At 41.3% G+C, this 22,581-nt stretch overlaps 1 protein-coding gene across 7 annotated transcripts in view; it reads left to right on the top strand.

Moving 5' to 3' along the window:
* Window positions 1–22,581, top strand: part of STX8 (syntaxin 8) — a 261,363-nt gene that overhangs the window by 47,211 nt on the left and 191,571 nt on the right. For all 7 annotated transcript variants that reach the window (XM_038536861.1, XM_038536865.1, XM_038536867.1 and 4 more), the window contains one exon: window positions 12,559–12,651. In XM_038536861.1, coding sequence (XP_038392789.1) covers window positions 12,559–12,651 — 93 coding nt within the window. The remainder of the gene's footprint in view (window positions 1–12,558; window positions 12,652–22,581) is intronic.

Below are 22,581 nucleotides of genomic sequence, written 5' to 3'. Positions count from 1 at the left end.
CATATTTTGATAGACCTAAATACTTCATTTTGAGGGATGCTAACATAAATGGTATTGTGTTTTTAGTTTCAAATTCCACCTATGATTGCTGGTTTATTGTAAAGTGAATGACTTTTATATATTAATCTTGTATCCTGCAACCTTGCTATAATCACTTACTAGTTTTGGGAGATTTTTGTTAGTTCTTTTTGATCTTCTACATTACATGATCATATCACCTGCAAACAAAGTTTTGTTTCTTTCTTCCCAATCCATATATATATATATATATATATATTTTTTTTTTTTTTTTGGTCTTGTCTTATCAAATCTGATTGCATTAGCCAAAACTTCCAGTACAGTGTTGAAAAGGGGTGTTGAGAAAGGACATCCTTGCCTTGTACCTGATCTTAGTGGGAAAGCTCCAAGTTTCACACCGTCAAGTGTGATGTTGGTTCTGGGGATTTTGTAGGTATTCTTTATCAAGTTGAGGGAATTCTCCTCTATTTTTAATTTACTGAGAGTTTTTATCATCCATGAATACTGGATTTTGTCAAGTACTTTTTCTGCACCTAGTGATATGATCATGTAATTTTTCTTTTTTAGCCTGTGGATATGATGGATTAATTAATTGATTTTTGAATGTTGAACCTGGCATGCATACCTAGGATAAATCTCACTGACTATGGTGTATTATACATTGTTGGATTTGATTTGCTGATACTTTTTTTTTTTTTTTTTTGAGGATTTTTCTATCTATGTACTTGAGTGATACTGGTCTGTTTTTTTTCTTTTTATGTAGTATCTTTGTCTAGCTTTGGTATTAGGACAGCAGTAGCCTCAAAAAATGAGTTAGGAGGTATCCTCTTTGCTTCTGTCCTCTGAAAGAGATTGTAGAGAATTGGTATAATTTCTTCCTTTGATGTTTGGTAGAATTCACTGGTGAACCCATTTCAGCCTGATGTTTTCTGTTTTGGGAGGTTTTTGTTAAGTCAATTTCTTTAATAGATATAAACCTACTCAGACTGCTTATTTCTTGTGTGAATGTTGGCAGCTTGTGTCTTTCAAGGAGTTGAGCCATTATTGTCTAGGTTGCCAAATTGGGCATAAAGTTGTTCATAATATTACTTTATTATCATTTCAATGTCCATTAGATCTGTAGTGATATACACTTTTTAAATTTCTGAGTAGTCATTTGTGTTCTCTCTCTCTTTTTTAGTTAGCTTGGTTAGAGGTTTATTAATTTTTTGGTTTCATTGATTTTACTCTGCTGATTACCTATTTAAATTTCTTTGATTTCTCTTATTATTTCTTTTGTTTACTTTGGATTGGATTTGCTCTTTTTTGAGTTTTCTGAGGTGTGGAAAAAGCTGTGGATCTTAGATCTCTCTTCTTATCTAACATAGACATTCAGAGCTATAAATTTCACACTATGCACTGCTTTTGCCATATGCCATAAATTTAGTTTTGTTTTCATTTTCATTTACCACAGAATATTCTTAAAGGTCCCTTGGAATTTCTTTTTGATCATGTGTTATTTAGAAGTATGTTGTTTAATCTCTACATATTTGGGGGTTTTCCAATTCCCTTTCTGTTACTGATTTCTAGTAGTTTGAGAACAGATATTTTATAATTTCTATTTTTAAAAATTTGTTAATGTATGTTTTGTGGCCCAGACTGTGGTTTGTCTTGGTGAATGTTCCATGTAAGCTTGAGAAGTATATGTATTCTGCTTCTGTTGGATGAAATAGTATATAGGTGTCCATTTTATCCAGTTGATTGATGGTGGTGGTGAGTTTAACTTAGTCCATACTGATTTTTCTGCCTGCTGGATCTGTCCTTCTGATAGAGGGGTGTTAAATCTCAACTTTAATAGTGCATTTATCTATTTCTCCTTGCAGTTCTATCAGTTTTGCCCCATGTGGTTTGATACTCTGTTGTTTAGGCATGTACACATTATACTTGATCTTAGCCAAAACGCCAAGAAGTGATAGGCATGTACACATTAAAGATTGTTGTGTCTTCTGGGAATCGACCCCCTTTATCTTTATGTAATGATTCTCTTTGTCCCTAATAACTTTACTTGCTTTAAGGCCTGCTATGTCTGATATTAGTATAGCTGTGCCTGTTTTGTTTTTTAAAAAAGGCTTTTTAAAATTTATTTATTCATGAGAGACAGAGAGACACAGGCAGAGGGAGAAGCAGGCTACGTGCAGGGAGCCCGATATGGGACTCGATCCCGGGTCTCCAGGATCAGGCCCTGGGCTGAAGGCGGCGCTAAACCGCTGAGCCACCCGGGCTGCCCTGTTTTGTTTTTTTCTTGATGCATGTTAGTAGTTTGTTTTTCTCCATCCATTTACTTTTAATTTATATGTGCCTTTATATTTAAAGTGGGGTTTTTGTAGACAACATGTAGTTGACTCTTTTTTTTTTGATCCACTCTAATAGTCTTTTTCTTTTTTTTTTTTTTTTTTTTAAGGAATTGTAACAATTTTATTTTTTCCTCATCAATATCTCTCCTGGAGCTCTCTAACCACCTGATATAATGTGAATCCTGGGCCCCTAAGCCTCAAACATAGTTTTCATAGTTTTCATTCTGGATCATCTTTTCTTTTTTTTTTTTTTTTTTTTTTTTTAATTTATTTTTTATTGGTGTTCAATTTACTAACATACAGAATAACACCCAGTGCCCGTCACCCATTCACTCCCACCCCCCGCCCTCCTCCCCTTCTACCACCCCTAGTTCGTTTCCCAGAGTTAGCAGTCTTTACGTTCTGTCTCCCTTTCTGATATTTCCCACACATTTCTTCTCCCTTCCCTTCTATTCCCTTTCACTATTATTTATATTCCCCAAATGAATGAGAACATATAATGTTTGTCCTTCTCCGACTGACTTACTTCACTCAGCATAATACCCTCCAGTTCCATCCACGTTGAAGCAAATGGTGGGTATTTGTCATTTCTAATAGCTGAGTAATATTCCATTGTATACATAAACCACATCTTCTTTATCCATTCATCTTTCGTTGGACACCGAGGCTCCTTCCACAGTTTGGCTATCGTGGCCATTGCTGCTATAAACATCGGGGTGCAGGTGTCCCAGCGTTTCATTGCATCTGTATCTTTGGGGTAAATCCCCAACAGTGCAATTGCTGGGTCATAGGGCAGGTATATTTTTAACTGTTTGAGGAACCTCCACACAGTTTTCCAGAGTGGCTGCACCAGTTCACATTCCCACCAACAGTGTAAGAGGGTTCCCTTTTCTCCGCATCCTCTCCAACATTTGTTGTTTCCTGCCTTGTTAATTTTCCCCATTCTCACTGGTGTGAGGTGGTATCTCATTGTAGTTTTGATTTGTATTTCCCTGATGGCAAGTGATGCAGAACATTTTCTCATATGCATGTTGGCCATGTCTATGTCTTCCTCTGTGAGATTTCTGTTCATGTCTTTTGCCCATTTCATGATTGGATTGTTTGTTTCTTTGGTGTTGAGTTTAATAAGTTCTTTATAGATCTTGGAAACTAGCCCTTTATCTGATATGTCATTTGCAAATATCTTCTCCCATTCTGTAGGTTGTCTTTGAGTTTTGTTGACTGTATCCTTTGCTGTGCAAAAGCTTCTTATCTTGATGAAGTCCCAATAGTTCATTTTTGCTTTTGTTTCTTTTGTCTTCGTGGATGTATCTTGCAAGAAGTTACTATGGCCGAGTTCAAAAAGGGTGTTGCCTGTGTTCTTCTCTAGGATTTTGATGGAATCTTGTCTCACATTTAGATCTTTCATCCATTTTGAGTTTATCTTTGTGTATGGTGAAAGAGAGTGGTCTAGTTTCATTCTTCTGCATGTGGATGTCCAATTTTCCCAGCACCATTTATTGAAGAGACTGTCTTTCTTCCAATGGATAGTCTTTCCTCCTTTATCGAATATTAGTTGCCCATAAAGTTCAGGGTCCACTTCTGGATTCTCTATTCTGTTCCACTGATCTATGTGTCTGTTTTTGTGCCAGTACCACACTGTCTTGATGACCACAGCTTTGTAGTACAACCTGAAATCTGGCATTGTGATGCCCCCAGATATGGTTTTCTTTTTTAAAATTCCCCTGGCTATTCGGGGTCTTTTCTGATTCCACACAAATCTTAAAATAATTTGTTCTAACTCTCTGAAGAAAGTCCATGGTATTTTGATAGGGATTGCATTAAACGTGTATATTGCCCTGGGTAACATTGACATTTTCACAATATTAATTCTGCCAATCCATGAGCATGGAATATTTTTCCATCTCTTTGTGTCTTCCTCAATTTCTTTCAGAAGTGTTCTATAGTTTTGAGGGTATAGATCCTTTACATCTTTGGTTAGGTTTATTCCTAGGTATCTTATGCTTTTGGGTGCAATTGTAAATGGGATTGACTCCTTAATTTCTCTTTCTTCAGTCTCATTGTTAGTGTATAGAAATGCCACTGACTTCTGGGCATTGATTTTGTATCCTGCCACGCTACCGAATTGTTGTATGAGTTCTAGCAATCTTGAGGTGGAGACTTTTGGGTTTTCTATGTAGAGTATCATGTCATCGGCGAAGAGGGAGAGTTTGTAATAGTCTTTTTCTTTAAATCATTGTGGTTTTACTTCGTCATTTCAATCCGGATGACTTTTATTTCTTTTTCTTGCTTTATTGGGCTTGCTACAATCTCCAGTCTCCAGTACAACATTCACTAGAAATTGTGAGAGCAGACATCCTTGCTGTGTTTCTAACCTCAGGCAGGGGTACATTCATTTGGAAGCCAGGTGTGAATTTTTCTTAGTTTGGTACTTGATATTTCTGCATTTCTAGAAAAATTCTTGAGATCTTGGGAGGAGGATGCAATTATTTGGGTATTATTTTGTAAGGTGGACCAGAACAGTGTTTCTTTTAGTGGAGGAGTCAGCAAACCATGACCTGTGGAGCACATCTCATCCATCACCTGTTTTTATAATGGTCTGCAAGCTAAAAACAGTTTTTCCATTTCGAAGTGGCTGAAAAATAGAAGACAATTTTGTGACTTGTAAAAATTATATACAATTCAAAGTAAAGTGTGTATAAATAAAGTTTTGTGGGAGTACAACTGTGCTCACTTATTTATATATTACCTATGGTTGCTTTCCTGCTACAGCAGCAGAGTCGAATAGCTGCACTGGAGACCATATGAATCACGGAGCCCCAAATATTTACTGTGTGGCCCCTTAGAGAAAATGTTTGCTGACTTCAGTACAGAGGTAATCTAGCCACTGCAGAGCTAAAAAGCATTCTGAGTACTCTGATGCCCTGTCAATCATGAGGTGCCCTAGTTGGTGGGAATAGGAACTGTGTTTGACCAAGTTGGAACTCGGAGGATCATTCCCTCTTGCTGGTGGTTCTTTCCCTGGCTTGTTTCTTTATGCATGTGTCTTGGTGAACACCCAACTGAAGCTTCAAGGTGAACCCCATGTAAACCTCCAGAGATTCTGTTTGGGCAGTTCACTCCTGCCTGTGCTATGCCCTGTGTACTCTCCCTCCTTGATCTATTTGGATGCTTCTCAATGTAGGGAGATTGCCAGGCTCCCCCTGGGATCCCTACCCCCATGCTGGGCAATATCTGGGGCAGCCCTCAAGCTCATCTCAGTGCTTTCCCATCACTTGGGGAGCACTGCTCTTCATTTCCTGATGTCCGGGTCTCTCTTGAAACTGTTGTTTTATATATTTTGCCTGTGGTTTTGTGTTTGTTTTTTGTTTTTTCCCAGTTGTTTCAGGCCAGAAATAAATCAGGTCCCTGTCAGTCCATCTTGGCCAGAAGTAGAAGTCTAATTCTGTCTTGAACTCCCTTTCCACAGTGAAATTATTTAGTAAATGGAACTCTGTGCCTCCCTTATAGCTTTAACTCCATGTACTTCATCTATCATTGTGTTTGAAGCAGAATGAACCGTGTAGAGCAGTGTGGCTATACACATAACACAGCCATTCATCTCTGGTGCTTTATCTTTCCGGATTCATGGTTCCTGAAAGGAGTGTCTTCCTAGCTAATAGTAATGAATTTTCTGGTATTGTTGCCTTTTTTTTTTTTTTTTTTTTTTTTTTTTTGCCAAGAAAAGCTGCTTTCCGTTTGGAGAAGCAACCCTGTCGCTGAGAAGGTGTGAGAGGATGCCACCTGCAGGTTTTTGTGTTGAGCCTCCAAAGCAGAGCGCATCCTTACGGAGATGCCCACCCTTTGAAAGCCCCACTGGCCGTTTGGGGTTTGTGGAGGGCTGGGGATGGGGCAGGCAGATGAAGGAATGGGGACTGGTTAGCTGTGTGCATTCAGGACATTCTGTCCTTCTATCCTTACCTTGGTGTTTTGAATTACTGTGTTCATTCTCTGCTTTCCCAGCAAGCTGTTTTTCAAGGGTAAACAGATACGTTTAAAAAAAAAAAAAAGTTAGCAATCTTTATGTTATTAGCCTTTTCTCTGCCTGAAGAATCTTGGGGAGATGCTGAGGTTGCCATGGTTTTCCTTCACTGCCAGGTCCTGCACTAGAAGAAACAAGGGACTGTGAAGAGCCATTGCTAACATCCTTTTGCCCATAGAATCTGTTTGCCTTTCTGTATTTCTGTTGACCCCTAGAAACACTTGGAAAGTCATCCTAAAATAACAGTTCGTCGGTAGAACTTAGACTCAAGGCAATGAATGCTTTCCTTTTCATTACAACTGGTTAGCCAGCCTTGGCTTCTGTGCTGTCATTTGAGGCACAAGTGGACATTAGGCCGAAAATGGGTGAGCTGCTGATGTTAACTGGACCACCTCGAAAATCCCTGATATAAAACAAAGAAGAGTGACTTTTGGGGTTAGGACAGACCCTTGACTCTGAGTCAGAGGGCAGCCAGTGGAAAATACCATTCCACCTTCACTCGGGGGCTCTCTGTTGATAGGGTTTCTTACTCTGTAGATATGCTTCCTGGATTCTAGCAGAAAGTTGTGCCCTCATTCTGGACTTCTGTGTTCTTCGATCTGTCCGTGTCGTCATGTGAACTAACAGTGGGGAAGTAGGTCAGCCAGACTGGCAAATCTGAGCAGCTAATCTTTGAACCCTTGCAACCATCACTTCACAGACAGCTATCCTGGAAGATATCCTTTCTGGTCGCTGTCATCCACCCCAGGATTTTCTTCCTTGAACCTTAAAACAAAAACAAAAATGAAAACATCTACTCATAGGACTTGCTCTGGGAGTTTCCCCAATGTAGTAATTTGCTTCATCTAGCAAATCCAGCCGTCCTCATCTGTCTCTTCTTTTCTCTTATCCAGAGAGAGCTCTTCCTTGAATAGTCAAATGTGAGAATTCCCAGTACTTCTCTCTGGGCCCTAAACTAACACAACATCAACTACGTCTCCTATGATCTAAACTCGGAGGGCTAGCTAGTATTGCCCATGAGCCATTCCCTATGCCCAACAGAGACTGAGATGCTTTTTTGTGCAAGCCTAGTGGGCCCTCTGGTCCTTCCTTGATTTGGGCATATTTATTAAAATGTGCTCTGTGCTGCCACTTGGGCTGAGAACTGCAGCAAAAACACAGGGAAAGAAGACACAGCTCTAGATGTGGGGTCCCTTGTCATGTGTTGGGTTGGGGCCCTGAGTTTGCCGTTCCTAGGAATGTCCATCTGTTTTATTTACTTGTTAAAATGTAACTTTTTGCTGTGGGCAATTTCAAAACTATGTAAGTAGAGACAGTAAGATAATGATCCCATTTTGCTCATTAATTGTTTCAACAATTAACAATTCCTACTAATCAGCCTTGTTTCATCTCTGTGTCTAGCCACTTCCCCATCCCACCCACCCTCTGGATTATTTTTTGAAGCAAATCCTAGACATCATATCATTTCCACGGTGGATATTTGGAAATACATCTGTAAAGTATGTTTATAAAAGATAAGGATTTTTTTTTTTTTTTTAAATATAACCACAGGGATGCCTGCGTGGCTCAGTAATTGAGCATTTGCCTTCGGTTCAGGTCGTGATCCTGGGGTCCTGGGATCAAGTCCCACATTGAGCTCCCCACAGGGAGCCTGCTTCTCCCTTTGCCTGTGTCTCTGTCTCTCTCTGAGTCTGTCATGAATAAATAAATAAAATCTAAAAAAATGAATAAAATAAAATAAAATATAACCACAATGCCATGATCACCCTTACTAAGTGAACAGTAATTCCTTAACAGAATCAAATATTCAAGGTTCAGATCTCCAGATTGCCCACGATGGCTTTTTTTTTTTTTTTTTTTTTGGTCATTCAATTCAGGATCTGAATATGGTCTATACATTGCAACTAATTGATATGTCCCTTAACTTTCTTTAATGGATAGGTACTTTTGCCAACTCTCTCTTTTTCCCTTTGCCGTTTCTCGGTTGAAGAAGCAGGGTCATTGGCCCTGTACTTTCCCACTATCTAGACTTGCTATTTGTAATCCCATATATTGTTTAACATATTCCTCTGCCCCACATATTTTCTGTAAATTGGTAGTTAGATTTTGCGGCTTGATCAGAATCAAGTTTATTATTTTTGGCAAGAATACATTGTGATGATTGTCCCTCTCTGATCTACAGCCACCAGATAGCCCTCCCACAATTACATGATGTTCTGTTAGAGGATGGTTTTTCGAAATGTCTAAAGATAGGAAGGATCCAAACACCTAATTATTCCAAAGGGAGTTTTCAAAAACAATGATTGTATTAGTTTTCTGTTGCTTCTGCAATAAATTTGCACAGACTTAGGGTCTCAGCCTACAAGTTTATTATCTTACAGTTCTGTAGGTCAGAAGTTCAACACAGATCTTCCTAGACCACGATCAAGGTGTTGGCAGGGCTGGCTCCTTTCTGGAGGCTCCAGGGAAGAATTCATTCCCTCACCTTTCCTGACTTCTCGAGGGCCCCCCACATCCCTTGGCTTATAGCCCCCTTCTTCAGGGTTCAGAGCCAGCAAGCTGTGTCTCCCTGACCCTTTTTGGAGTCTCCCTCTGAACACAGCTGGGAAAGATACTCCGTTTTGAGGGACTCAACGATTACACTGAGCCCACCTGGATAATCCAGAACACTCTCCCATCTTGAATTCCTTAGCCTTATTCACATCTGCAGAGTTATTTTGCCATGTAAGGTCCCTTGTTCTCAGGTTCCAGGGATTGGGATGGGGACATTTTCAGGGGGCCATTTTTCTGGATAGCACGATGCTCATCCACTCTTAAAAATTAGCACCATTGCCATACTGACAGGTTATTGATAGAGCGTGGCTTGTTGCAAATGATTATGATATTGTAGTGACAGGGTTAGGTGGTGGAGGGCAGACTAGGAGTAATGAGCTAAGAATGTGACATTAGCATAATTTCACACAGCTCTGCATAACTGTGTGAGTCTTGATTATTTCTGTATCTGTAAGTAGCAGCATTTTATCTTGCTCATTGCCCCTCAGGTGACCATCCTCCATCCTCTTAGAAATGCCACCGTGAGCCTGGAGAAGCTCAGGTCATCAGTATGATTATTAATTACATGCAAAGCATCTCCATTATCTGGGCCTTCTGTGTCTTTGGATTATGGAATGGAGACTTACTGTAGCACTTTCACATAGTGAGGAGGTGCCAAGGTCTTACAGAAATGATCTGAGTGGCACACAACTTTTGACTCTCATTCTGTTTTGCATTAGCAAGATAACCTTTTGATATAGTTAGGTCAGATAGTGAGTTAAGGTTGAGAGAGAAGAGTGTAGTAGTATAGGTATTTTCATTCATAATCTGTGTCTCTACCAGTTAAAGCAATGACAAGGCTTTAATGATTCTTTTCCTAATTGAAAACTGTAGAGGAGTCTCCTTTCCTCTTGTTAAATTGTGTTGCCTTTTAATCCACATTGACCTTTGATCCTTGATCCTTGATATAGATTATTCTGGGGATGCATTTGGAATTTTGCTGCAGCATCGGTCATCCTATAGCAGTACTAGGTTGACGACAGATTTATCTTGGAGGACATCCAAAAGGTTGTTACTAAAGACCAAAAAGACCTCATTATAAAGCGATTTTGCTATAAAATGGTCCCTTGGAACAATCCCTGGAGACATCAGGTCATTTGTATAGTTAAAAATGTACATAGTGTCAAAAAATGTTACTAAGGGGTCCTTACCTCACACCATTAGTTTAAATAAATTCCAGATGAGTTAACAAGTTAAGTGTAATGGCTTAATTCCATTAGAAAAAAATAAGTAAACTTTAATATGATCTTGGGTAAGAAAAGACCTTCATGATTTCTGCTTTTGTAGGTATGCTTTACTGTGAAACCATCACTTAAAAATCCCGATCAACAAGTGAAGCTGCACGTGGCATGTTGCCCTCACCTAGCATATTGCTGGGGTAGAGAGAGTCATTATCATTAGACTCAGCCCCAGAACATTCTTCCCTATGTACCTGAAAGCAGAGAAAAAAAGTTCAAAGAGCTCACTGAGACTACCTAGTTAAAAACAAAAACAAAGGGATCCCTGGGTGGCGCCGCGGTTTGGCGCCTGCCTTTGGCCCAGGGCGCGATCCTGGAGACCCCGGATCAAATCCCATGTCGGGCTCTCGGTGCATGGAGCCTGCTTCTCCCTCTGCCTGTGTCTCTGCCTCTCTCTCTCTCCCTCTGTTACTATCATAAATAAATAAATAATAAATAAATAAATAAATAAATAAATAAAAAAAGAAACAACAACACATTTTATAGAAAAGATCTCGAGTAACTTGAATTCTCCTATCTCTAAATTTCAAAATCTAGCAAGGTAATATATCTTCCATTTTTTTAAAAACAAAAATGCTATTTTACTATACATTGTTTTGTATCCTGCTTTTTTCACTTACTAACAAGTCCTGAACTTTTTTAACATCAAAATGTTCATGTACAATATCACTTTTAATTGCTATATAGTGTTTTACTTATGAACATACTATATGTTTTTAAACCAATCCCTGTGTGTGGGCATTAGCTAGTTTCCAGTTTTTCACTATTATAAATGTATCAGTCTGGGTCCAATCGGGAAGAAGAAATTTGAACAGGGAAAATTTAATATTTAATCTCCTAGCAGGAGATTAAGGTAACAAGGGATTGGTTAGCAAGAGTTAAGCAGACAGAAATAGAGGTATAAGGTGCAATCACTGGCTCTCAGGCTGAGATCAGGTATCCTAGGACATGCCCCACGCCCCCAGGACTGCCGTCACCAAGCAGGTGTCCTTGTGGTGCTCAGCTGATGGAACTTGCTGAGAATCTGTGGAGCTGGAGGCATTCTGTTGTAAAATGGCCCAAGGAGGGGGTGTGTCGGGAGGAGTTGCCGGCCTCTGGGTATAGCTGGCCACTGTACCCTGAAGGAGCTGCCAGCTTTGCAGGAACTTATCAGGAAAGCAGCCAAACACTGTCCTGCAGTGTTCCTGCAGCCCTGTCTATTGACGAGACTGGCAAAGGAAAAAATATTTAAGGGATCCAGATGCATTTTCACTGAGCAGTCACGCACAGGTTATCAGCGGATAACCAGTCCAGGAGAGGTTTCAAGGAATATCCTCATGTGTACTTCATTGCGTACCATTTGCATGTTTTCTTACATTCCAACACGTGGAATTGAGACATGAAAAGGTGGGCGTGATTTGCTATGTAGAAAGGTATGTTTCCTGTCCTCCCATGACAATGCTTAGGAGCTTCTCTTTCCCACATTAGTTAATCCTGGGCATTAGTATGCTTTTAAGTCCTTACAAATATGATAATTTTTAAAAAGTCATCATTGTTTTTTATCCCTATGTTAAAAATTGATAATGTCAAAGCTTTTATTTTTTTTCCTTTATCTTTTTTTTTTTTTTTTTTAAGATTTTATTTATTTGTTCATGAGAGACACAGAGAGAAAGAGGCAGAGACACAGGCAGAGGGAGAAGCAGGCTCCATGTGGGACTCAATCCTAGGACTCCGGGATCACGACCTGAGCTGAAAGCATAGGCTCAACCGCTAAGCCACCCAGGTGTCCTTTCTTTGTTACTCTTTTGTGAATTTCGTGTCTATATCCTTTGCCCATTTACAAAATTGGAATATTTTTCTTATTGATCTGCTATGGTCTTTATGTATTAAGCATCAAAAAGCTTAAATGTTGGGGCACCTGGGTAGCAGTTGGTTAGGCATATGCCTTCAGCTCAGGTCATGATCCTAGGGTCCTAGGATTGAGTCCCCCATCTGATTCCCTGCTCAGCGGGGAGCCTGCTTCTCCCTCTCCCTTTGCTGATCCCCCTGCCTGTGTGCTATCTCTCTTTCTCAAATAAATGAATAAAATCCTAAAAAAAAAAAAAAAAAAGAAAGTTTTAATGTTGATATATTAAATCTTATGTTATTTCATTTATAATACTTAAAAACTTTATGGGGAGATCATTTTAGTTTAAGGTGTGAGGTAGGTATTTATTTAACTTTTTTTCTTTATATTCTCCTAATATTAACTGTTTTTTCTTTCTTCCTGACCTAAAGTGTTACTTTTACAGTATATTGAATTGCATTACATGCCTGGCTATGGACTTCAAATTGTTTTCCTTTGGTTTTTAGTAGCCTGTTTCACTTTTCCTTCCAGAACAGGATGCAGGCCTGGATGCCCTGTCCTCTATCATAAGTCGCCAGAAACAGATGGGGAAGGAAATTGGGAACGAACTGGATGAACAAAACGGTAAGAGCATGTCTGGGGTTGAGCACCTTTGCTGTTTAGTGTAAACACTAAAGGCATGAGTATTTGTTAAATGATTTTAATGCTAGAAAACTCGTGGAGTAGTTTAACATGGATGGATTATTACAGTTTAATGCAGTTGAGGATGGTTTGTGGCAGATTTAGATTATAGTTAACTGAATACTTTGCAAAGAAATTTGATAAGAAATTCCTAGTCCTTTGTCGCTGCTTTTTAAAAAATACTTTGTTTTACGAGCCACACATCCCAGGGGTTTTTCCTTTAATAATGTGATGAAATGTGATAATGTGATGAAATTGCTCAGAGCATTGTACACTTATGTGTGGCACACTGGGGTGCGGGGACTCTGTCTTCCACATACCCAGTGGAGGTGGCTCTTCTTCCCTCATAAATACCATGCTGCGGGGCAGAAAAATGCTTGAAGATCTCTGTTCAGAACTCAATGTGACAGATCTGGTTGGAGCAAGATTAATTTGCAAACCACAGCAGGATGGCTTGGGAGAAACAGCTTTGTTGGAGGCCTACCTGAAAAGCTCCTGTGCTTGTGGCATGTGATGTGAGGGGATGGGGTCTGTTGGAGTGCTACTGTGGTCAAAATGGAGGGGAGCAGGACAGATGCAGGAGATTGATGGCACTTGTACTGTGGTGGACAGTCGGGGGTCTGGGAGGGGCCACCGGTCTGTGAGTGGAGATCCCAAGTCCAGCTGGGACATGTTTAGAAATGCCAGTGAGTCATCCACGTGAAAGTGTTGAGGTTTGGTACCAGAGCTCAGTGAGAGCACAGGACCAATGAGAAGGGATGTCAGAACGAGAAGGGATGTCAGAACGAGAAGGGATGTCAGAAGCCTCTGCATGGAGGTGGCGAGTGAAAGCATAGGAACAGTGGGGTCTCCATCTATGTCATTGCACTTAATCAGTAACCTCTAGCCCTCTTTGATAGCGATGGTGCTCAGAATGGCTGAGGGGCCTCCTGGTGTCACATTGCTTTTATAAGTGACAGCATTGAAATGCCAATGCAGGTCATCTGATTCTCGTGACTGCTTTTTCTACCACTCTGCCCTTCCTCTCTAAGAAAGATGACATAGGGAGAGAAAAGTGGAAGATTCTGAGGTTTGAGCTCTGTGATAGTGCCATGGAGGCTCGTGATGGCATGGCTCCCAATAAGAATGGCCACAGACCTGTGAACATGGCAATGGGAATGGATGATGCTCATTTTGAAGGCAGGGCTGCACATGTCAAAACTATATAGCAAGAACTTCTCTTCTCGATCTCCACAAAGAATAAGTTCATTTCTTTCTAGAGTACTATTGCATTCATCATAAATAAATAAATTTCATCTATTTATCCTCTAATATATATATATATTTTTTTAATATAAATTTATTTTTTATTGGTATTCAATTTGCCAACATATAGAATAACACCCAGTGCTCATCCTGTCAAGTGCCCACCTCAGTGCCCATCACCCAGTCACCCCCACCCCCTGCCCACCTCCCCTTCCACCACTCCTAGTTCATTTCCCAGAGTTAGGAGTCTTTCATGTTCTGTCTCCCTTTCTGATATTTCCACTCATCTATTATAAATAAATATGTGCTAAAGCAAATGGAGAAACCCCCATCTTTATAATCTTAATAATGGTTATTAATAGTTCAAGCACAGAGGGAAGGACATTTGAGTCCTTTTCCTGATGGGGCTGACCTGAATGTAGTAATTTATATATTTAAATATTTGCATATTGAGAGAATGTTGGTATAGGCATAATTGTTCTTTTTTCTTTAAGATTTTATTTATTCATGAGAGACACAGAGAGGCAGAGACATAGGTGGGGAGCCCGATGTGGGACTTGATCTCAGAGCCCTAGGATCATGACCTGAGCCAAAGGTGGATGCTCAACCACTGAGCTACTCAGGTGCCTGGTATAATTGTTCTTTAAAAAAACATTTTTTTCTTATTTATTTATTTTAGAGAGCAGGGAGGGGCAGAGGGAGAGGGAATCTTAAGCAGAACTCCTCACTGAGTGCCGAGCCATACACAGGGCTCGATCCCACAACCCTGAGATCAAGACCTGAGCGAAAACCAAGAGTTGGACACTCAACTGATTGAGCCACCCACCCAGGCACCCCTAATTGTTCTTTATCTAAAGGAAATAAAGCCTCTTTAGTGGTCAGATTAGAAAGGATTCTAGCTGCCAAAGTGGTAAAGCCTGCCCATCCTGTGATGTGCCTCGGTAAGCCACTGTGTAGTCATCTCTGAGGAGGTGGCTAAGAGCTGATGGTGCATTCTTTGGTGGGTGACTTGCTGACCTCCTGGGTGAGATCACCATGCATCTTTCCAGCATAAGCAGTCGTGCCAGCATGTCCTTGTCTTGTCTGCCCTATAGCCTGGTGGTTATCATACTTTGCAGCCTGTTAGAATCACTTGGCGGGGCTGGGGGCGGGGTGGGTGTTAAACCCCCTGAAGCTCAGGCCATAGCAGTATTAGATTTCTTTTGCTGCTCTAACAAATTACCACAGACTTAGTAGCTTAAAAATGACACATACTTACCATCTTACAGTTCTGGAGGTCAGAAGTCTGACCCGCATCTACCTGGGCTAAAAATTAAATTAAATTAAATTAAATCAAATTAAATTAAATTAAAAAAAAAAGAAAAAAAACCAACAAGGTGTCTGCAGGGCTGCATTCCTTTCTGGAGGCTCCAGGGGAGAATTAATGTCCTTGCCTTTTCCAGCTTCTAGAAGCTTCCTCCATTCCTTGGCTCTGGTCCTCTCCTCCCATCTTTAGAGCCAACACCAGTGAACTGAGTCCTTCTAACATCACATCATCTTGACCTGTAATGTCTGTCTCTGTCTTCTGCTTCTAAGGACCTTTGTGATTCCATGTGACCCACCCAGATAATCTAGGATAACTTCCCCATTTTAAGGTCAGTTGATTAGCAACTTTAAGGCCCCTTGGCCATGTACCATAACATATTTACAGGTTCCGGAGACTGGAATGTAGACACCATCCAGGGACCATTATTCTGCTCCCCATAGTACTTATACCAGTTAGGCCATAGTCTCCGCATAGGGGTGGGGCCCACTCAGCCGCATCTTTAAGTCTCCCCAGATGGTTCCAGTGTGCTGCCAAGTTTGAGAACCAGCACCTGCACTGAATATCAGCACTCTCCTTTCGTGTTGTCTCTCCCATGCCCACTTTGCAGCTACAAATCCCATGCGTGCGTGCTGAAGGACACTCAGAGTTACGCACACGCGTGTACCATCGTTGTCAGGGTTCTGATCTCATGTTTTGGCTCCATCCTTTTCTGTTCTTCCTCTGTACCTCCCAGTCCTCAGCTCCATTCCAGCCCCGGATGCATACATGTGTCCATAGACAAACAGGAGATATTTTTCCACTTAGTTGCCAAAATAAGCTGTTTTCTCCATGGTGGCCTCCCAGAGCGATTGCAGTTAGGCTGGTGGTTTTCTTATGTGCACATTTGCTCCTCAGAAATAAGGCAGAGTCAGCCACTTTCCTTCATAGGGACTGAGAGACTCTGAGGATAAAAAATTATATCCCTGCCAAGACTACAATCAGCCTTTATTCCTTTTATGAAAATCAAAAAGACCATTATATCTGTAGGTATTGAGAACAGGGTGGCAGCCCCATCTGGAATTTTATTGTTGACCTGGGTGTATAATGCAGAGCCAGGGCCACTGGAGAAGGATACCACTTTTGTTGTAAACATCTCCATTTGATTTACTGACCAACTGAATCAGCCTGTTGGTTTTTATTAAACAAGAAAAACAATAGGCAAAGATAGTGGCCAGCTGGCCATTTTGGAATAAACAATCAAAACATTGCTAACAAAATACATTGTACTTAGAACATAACCGCAAAGCTGAAGAGCCAAATTATCATCAATTTAGGAATTCAGGTTCTAGTCTTCTCACATAGAATTAGGGCCAGAACAGCACCAGTAACTGCCCTGTTCATATGCCAACGACCAAGCCTCATGAGGAAAAGGATTAGCAATTAGGTGAAAATCCCAGTATGGGAGACCTAAATTACACCTGGGTGTGGGGGTCAGGGAGCAGGTGAAAGTAGGGGTCGCAGGAGGGCAGGGTGGGGAACTGAGCCAAGGAGATCACCTCATGGAAATGCAGAATTCAGTCCCCTTCTGTTCATGAAGAAACATGGATGGCCGGGCACAGAATGGGCAGTTATGGTGCTTGCTTACCAAACAGTTCCCTAAAGTTTATGCTCGAGGACAAGGCCTTTTGAAAAGAATGCTAATGCAAGAAAATGAATAGAATCGACTTGACTAATATAGTTGTTCCTAAGACTTAACTTTGACTTTGGCCCAGCCTTAACATCAGCACCAAGAAGGACCATGGAGGCACAGTTCCTCTGGTAGAAACAGCACCAAGAATAGGCTGTTAAACAAATTTCTGCTAATGTGTGCCAATCGTCAACATTCTTTTTTTTTCTTAAGATTTTATTTATTTATTCATGAGAGACACAGAGAGAGAAAGGCAGAGAAAGAAGCAGGCTTCATGCAGGGAGCCTGATGTGGGACTCGATCCAGACTCTGAGATCATGCCCTGAGCGGAAGGCAGATGCTTAACTGCTGAGCAACCCAGGCATCCCAATCATCAACATTCTTTTCAATGTTCAGATGTCCCAACTTTGGCCCAGTCCTTCTGATGCTTCTCTCTTAATCTTTGAGCACTTCCTTGTTTTCTGAAAGGAATGAAAATGGCAAAGAAGGAAACCTGTCTTTGTAGTGTCAGTGCTGAGGTTGAGGAGACCAGTGTGTCCTTTCAGAAAGCTAGAAAATATGACTAATGTCCTTTAAGGACACACAGTGACCAAAGATTCCATATACACATCAGTGAATTGCCATTGTAAAGGGCTGTTAGAGCTGCTCCGCTCAATTTTCATGTTGAGCATTTAGGGAAGTGACGTGGTAGACTATTATTCAGCCCTCCCAAATACGCATGTCCTGATCTCTGGAATCTGTGAATGGCACCTTATATGGCAGAAGGGACTTTGCTGATGTGTTAATAATGATGTAGGGATGTTGAGACAGGGAGGTCATCCTGGATCATGTGTTTGGGTCCTAAAATGTGATCACAGGTGTCCTTATAAAAGGGAAGCAGAGGGGCACCCAAGTGGCTTAGTGGTTGAGCATCTGCCTTCAGTTCAGGTTGTGACCCCGAGGTCCTGGAATGAGTCCCACATCGGGCTCCCTGCAGGGAGCCTGCTTCTCCTTCTGCCTATATCTCTGCTGCTCTCTCTGTGTCTCTCATGAATAAATAAACAAAATCTTTTTTTTTTAAAGGGAGGAGGGGGCAGAGAGGGATTTGAGATAGAAGAAGGCACAGGTAACTGAAGAGATGCTATTCTGCTGGCTTTGAAGATGGAGGAAGGGGCCGTAAACCAAGGGATATGGAGAACACAGCTCTAGAAGCTGGAAAAAGCCAGAAGATGAATTCTCCCCTATAGCCCCTGAGGGAACACTGTAACTTCAGTCCAGTGAAACTGACTTTGGACTTCTGATTTCCAAGACTGTAAGGGAATAAGTGTGTGTGTGTGTGTGTGTGTGTGTGTGTGTGTGTGTGTGTGAAAGAGAGAGAGAGAGAGAGATCTTCTTAGATCACATTTGATTCCAGAACATGCATATATGTCTGTTTGACTGTTGGAGAACCTGGTGCATGGTTGGGGAGGAAGAATTTTCCCTCTGCCCTTTACGGTCCTTCCAGCTGGGTTGGAAATCAAATTGACCTGAGACAGATTTATAGGAGAAAATCAAATTTAATTTTGTAATACAAGGGAATTCACATGGACATGAAATTCGAATGTGCATTGTTTAAGGTCCTACGTTTGTTTGTGGTAATTTGTTAGAACAGCAACAGGAAGGTAATATAAGTAGTGATGGTGTCTTTTTATCAGTTGTCAGTGAATTCTGGTTAACCACCATTATGTTAAAAAATGTATTTTGAGTCTTCCAAGTGTCTGTAGCTCCTCTTGAAGAGACTTCTTGAAAGCAGGCTTCACAGAAGGAAGTTTGCATTCCTGCTGCCCCAGTCAATCTCTACCGGAAGACCTCTCAAACTGTCTATTTAGCACTTTGATAATAGAATTTAGTCTTGTATTAATGAAAGAAATGTATGGGCAGTTTGGTGAAGGAATCTTTTCATGGACTATCCAGGATCAGAATTTCCCAAAGTGTGTTAGGCAAGGTGATTTTAGAAAATATATTGAGAAACACTTTTCCATTTAATAGTTGCATATTTCACTGAAATGAAAATGACTAACATTTGAAACCTGTGATTTCACAGCAATATAAAATTTCCCTATTCAATTAAATCGTATAAGCAGAAAAATAAGCATAATATGTACCATAATAAGCATAACATTTATGTAATAATATATTATTATAGAAGCATAACAGTGAGTTGATATAAAGGAAAACATTAAGTGTATATGGTGAAGGTGAATTATGAACATGGCAAAGAATTCTAAAGGTGGTATTTGAAAAGCTGACATTTGGAAAACACCACCATAAGAAGACTCTTTTTGTTCAAGTCTGGGTTGCTAGAGAGTACTTACTTGGTTTTCAGCCTTGTCCTAGTACAACGCTCTGTGATTTAATGAGTGCCCCCTTTTCACTTGGCCTACCTGGCGGTGAGATCACACATTAGACAAGCAGAGGGGTTGGAGGACCAGCTGGAATGATGCCTCCCAGCCCTGCGAGCTTGTAGCTCTGTAAGGCAGTGGCCGTGGTAGGCGCACTGGTGCTGCACCCCTAGAACCTAAACACAGCTGCCCTTTGAGGGAAGAAAGACAGGCAGAAACCGCTTCTCTTTCAAGGAAATATAAAATGGCCTGAGGTGTAGGGAGTTCCTGTGACTGCTGGGCAGGTGACGTGTGAGCAGAGTGACACCTGATCCACTACCCAGAGCTGTGTCCCAGGAGAGCTGTGACCCCGGGAGAGCTGTGCCCAGACTTTGCAAGCATTTCCCTGTAGCATCAGATGCTTTACTGGTCAGGCCAGCTTTTATGAATTGAACTGGGAATGTAAGCCTCCGCCCCCAAATTTGGAATACAGACACATAAATGTCAGGTGGGGAAATGGTTTTCTCTAAGTGGCTGCGCTGATCTGGATTCAAGTTTCCTTTACTGGGATTTTGTTCAGTGGATTTGGCCAACTGCTAAGATTAGTGGAGCAGGGTCTCACGCCTGAACTTCATTCATAAAGAAGTTTGTGAGTTATTTGTCTTTGAGATTCTGAGGGTGGGAAGGAGTTTGGGGTCATCTGTCCCCCAGCACCCAGCCCCTGCTGTCTTCCCATATTTGGAAGAACTGCATTCAGCCATCTCTGACCTGTGGCCCTCTGTGCTTTCCTCTGAGGTCTCCTGGCAAATTGTGGGTGGGGGGGGGGGGCATTGTGAATCCTCTTCATGTGCAAAATCCCCAGTGGCAGCTTGTGTTTCTTCCACCCACATTTCTACATAGGTTTGCATGGTTGAGATTAAATAAACTTTTTTTTTTTTCCCTATCACACCTAGTAACATCTTTGCCCTAAATCCAAATTAATATTTTTTCTCCCCCGGTGCACTCCCCCTTCGCTCAGCAAATGTGGAGTGCCGATTCCATGCTAAGCTCTGTGCTGGAATGCATGCATCCAGCTGTGGTAAAAGACACGGCTTCTGCCCTCCTGGAGCTTTTGTTCTAGTGAGGGAGGCAGAGATTAGAAAGAGAACTCCACAGATCCCCATCCTCTACCAGGGAGACTATGGTAAGCAACATACAGGGTACTGCTAGAACATGCAACAGGAGAGTCTGATGTAGTATGTGAGACTCAGGAAAGCCTTTTCCCGAGGAAATGATGTTTGTACTGAGATTTAAAGGGAAGAATGTTTCGAGCAGAAGGAACAGCATATGCAAAGGCCCTTATGTGGAGAGGAGTCAATAAGGTTGAGGAATGTTGTGAGAAGGCCAACGTCCCTAGAGTGCAGAGAGCCTTGGAAGATGAGAACAGAGAGGAGGCTGAGGGAAGGCAGGAGTCATGTAGGGGTGGCCATCGACCACCACTGTGCAATGCCCTGAGCATGCATCAGGTTAGTGCTCTCTGTTGCTCGAAGTTGACCAATTTCCTGTCATTTTATCTGTTTAATTTGCTTAGACTAAGGGAGACAGGTCTATAAATGCATGTCTGTGCTCTTTGCATTGTTCGACAATAGCGCATCTAAACTGAGAGTGCTCAGCCACTTTTGGGGAGTAGAAATGAGCATGGTGGCAGTGGACATTTATTCTTGATCAAACATGGTTATTTATATCATGAAAACCAACAATAGCACCTAAAAACCAAATCCTTTCTTTTCTTTTCTTTCTTTCTTTTTTTTTTTTTTTTTTAACTTCACTTCCTGTCTGGTTGGAGAAGACCGACATTAAACAGGTATTTCCCCAATTCAGGGTATTTTCTCTAATCGTGATAAGAGCGGTCTGAAGGAGGCCAGCTGCCGCAGCAGAGTTGGCACAGAGCCCCTCGGCCAGGTGGTGGCTAAGGTCTCAGGGACAGGCCGAAGTTAGCCGGTGAAGGGGTAGCAGCTAGTTGCCGCATCTAGGGAGTGGCTGGATATCCCATGTGAGGTCTCGGCAGCTAGAGAGAACCTCGCAGGTCTGAGAAATCTGAAGAAGGCTTTTGTGGCTGGGGAAGAGTGAGTCAGGAGGCGAACAGACCACGATGCAGTAGTGTAGGGACCCAGAGCCAGGGTTGGGAGGGCTTCACAGTGTGAACACCTAGTAAGCCCTGAAAATTACAGAGATTTTATATTTTCCTGGGAAGGACTCTGGTTTACTTTAGCCACAATCAACAGTCCTAGTCAGGAAACGGTTATGTTAACAGAAATTTTGAAGAGGACTGCGGCTCCGGGCTAATTTATACTATTTCTTCTTTTCAAATATACAAAAGCCGATACATCGTCCTCCAAATAGCACTTCTTAGACACCACAAGTACTGTGTTGGTGCTTTCTTTTTCTTCTTTTTTTTTTTTAATCATTGAGTCCATTACATTTTATAATTACCATCGGTTTTTCTTTTTTAACTCTTTGTTTCTCAGTTTCCAAACATGTGCTTTTAAACCATCTTTTTTGTTTTTGTTTTTTTAAGATTTTATTTATTTATTCATGAGAGAAAGAGAGAGAGGCAGAGACATAGGCAGAGGGAGAAGCAGGCTCCCTGCAGGATGAGGCAGGGCAGCATGAGCAAAAGGCAGATGCTCAACCACAAGCAACCCATCTTTTTATTATTGATTTTTCTCATTGAGTTGCATTGGGGCCAGATAATTATGCCCTACCTATATTGTACTGCTTCTTCTCTACTTGTTAGGATGTCTTCTGGGGTGTGGGAACAGTCACAAGTAGTCACCACTCCACATGTGCCATGTGAGAAGGGATAGTTTCCAGGCCGAGGAGACAGGGCTTTGGAAATGCTTTCTAGAGCATCCTTCTGAATTCTCCTCTCCACATATTGATGTGACTTCTCACCTCTCTGCTCCCTCTGTCCATTTCTGCAAGAGGCACATAAAATCTACTTCAATGTTTGTGACTTTTGCGGTTTTTCCATGTGACTGGGTCAATTTTTAAATTTTATACATTTCAAGGAAAAGCTTTTAGGCAGATATATGCACAGGGTTGTTTTATTTTATTTTGGTGGTTGTATCTTTTTATCATTTTGGAAATATCTGCCTTTATTTCTAATCTTTTTGCCCCTTAGGGCTGTTGGTCTGGTAGTAAGATCACTACCTAGGCTTTCATTTGGTTAGTGTTTGCCCAATATAGTGATTTTCACACTTTGTGGTCTAAGGACCGCTTTGTATTCTTAAAAAATTGTTGACAGCTCCTGAAAGCTCTGGTTTGTGTGGGTTATC

Source organism: Canis lupus, chromosome 5, assembly GCF_011100685.1.
Source record: "Canis lupus familiaris isolate Mischka breed German Shepherd chromosome 5, alternate assembly UU_Cfam_GSD_1.0, whole genome shotgun sequence".
Taxonomy (NCBI): Eukaryota; Metazoa; Chordata; class Mammalia; order Carnivora; family Canidae; genus Canis; species Canis lupus.
Note: the sequence above shows the minus strand (reverse complement) of the source record. Positions and strands in the feature narration are given on the sequence as shown.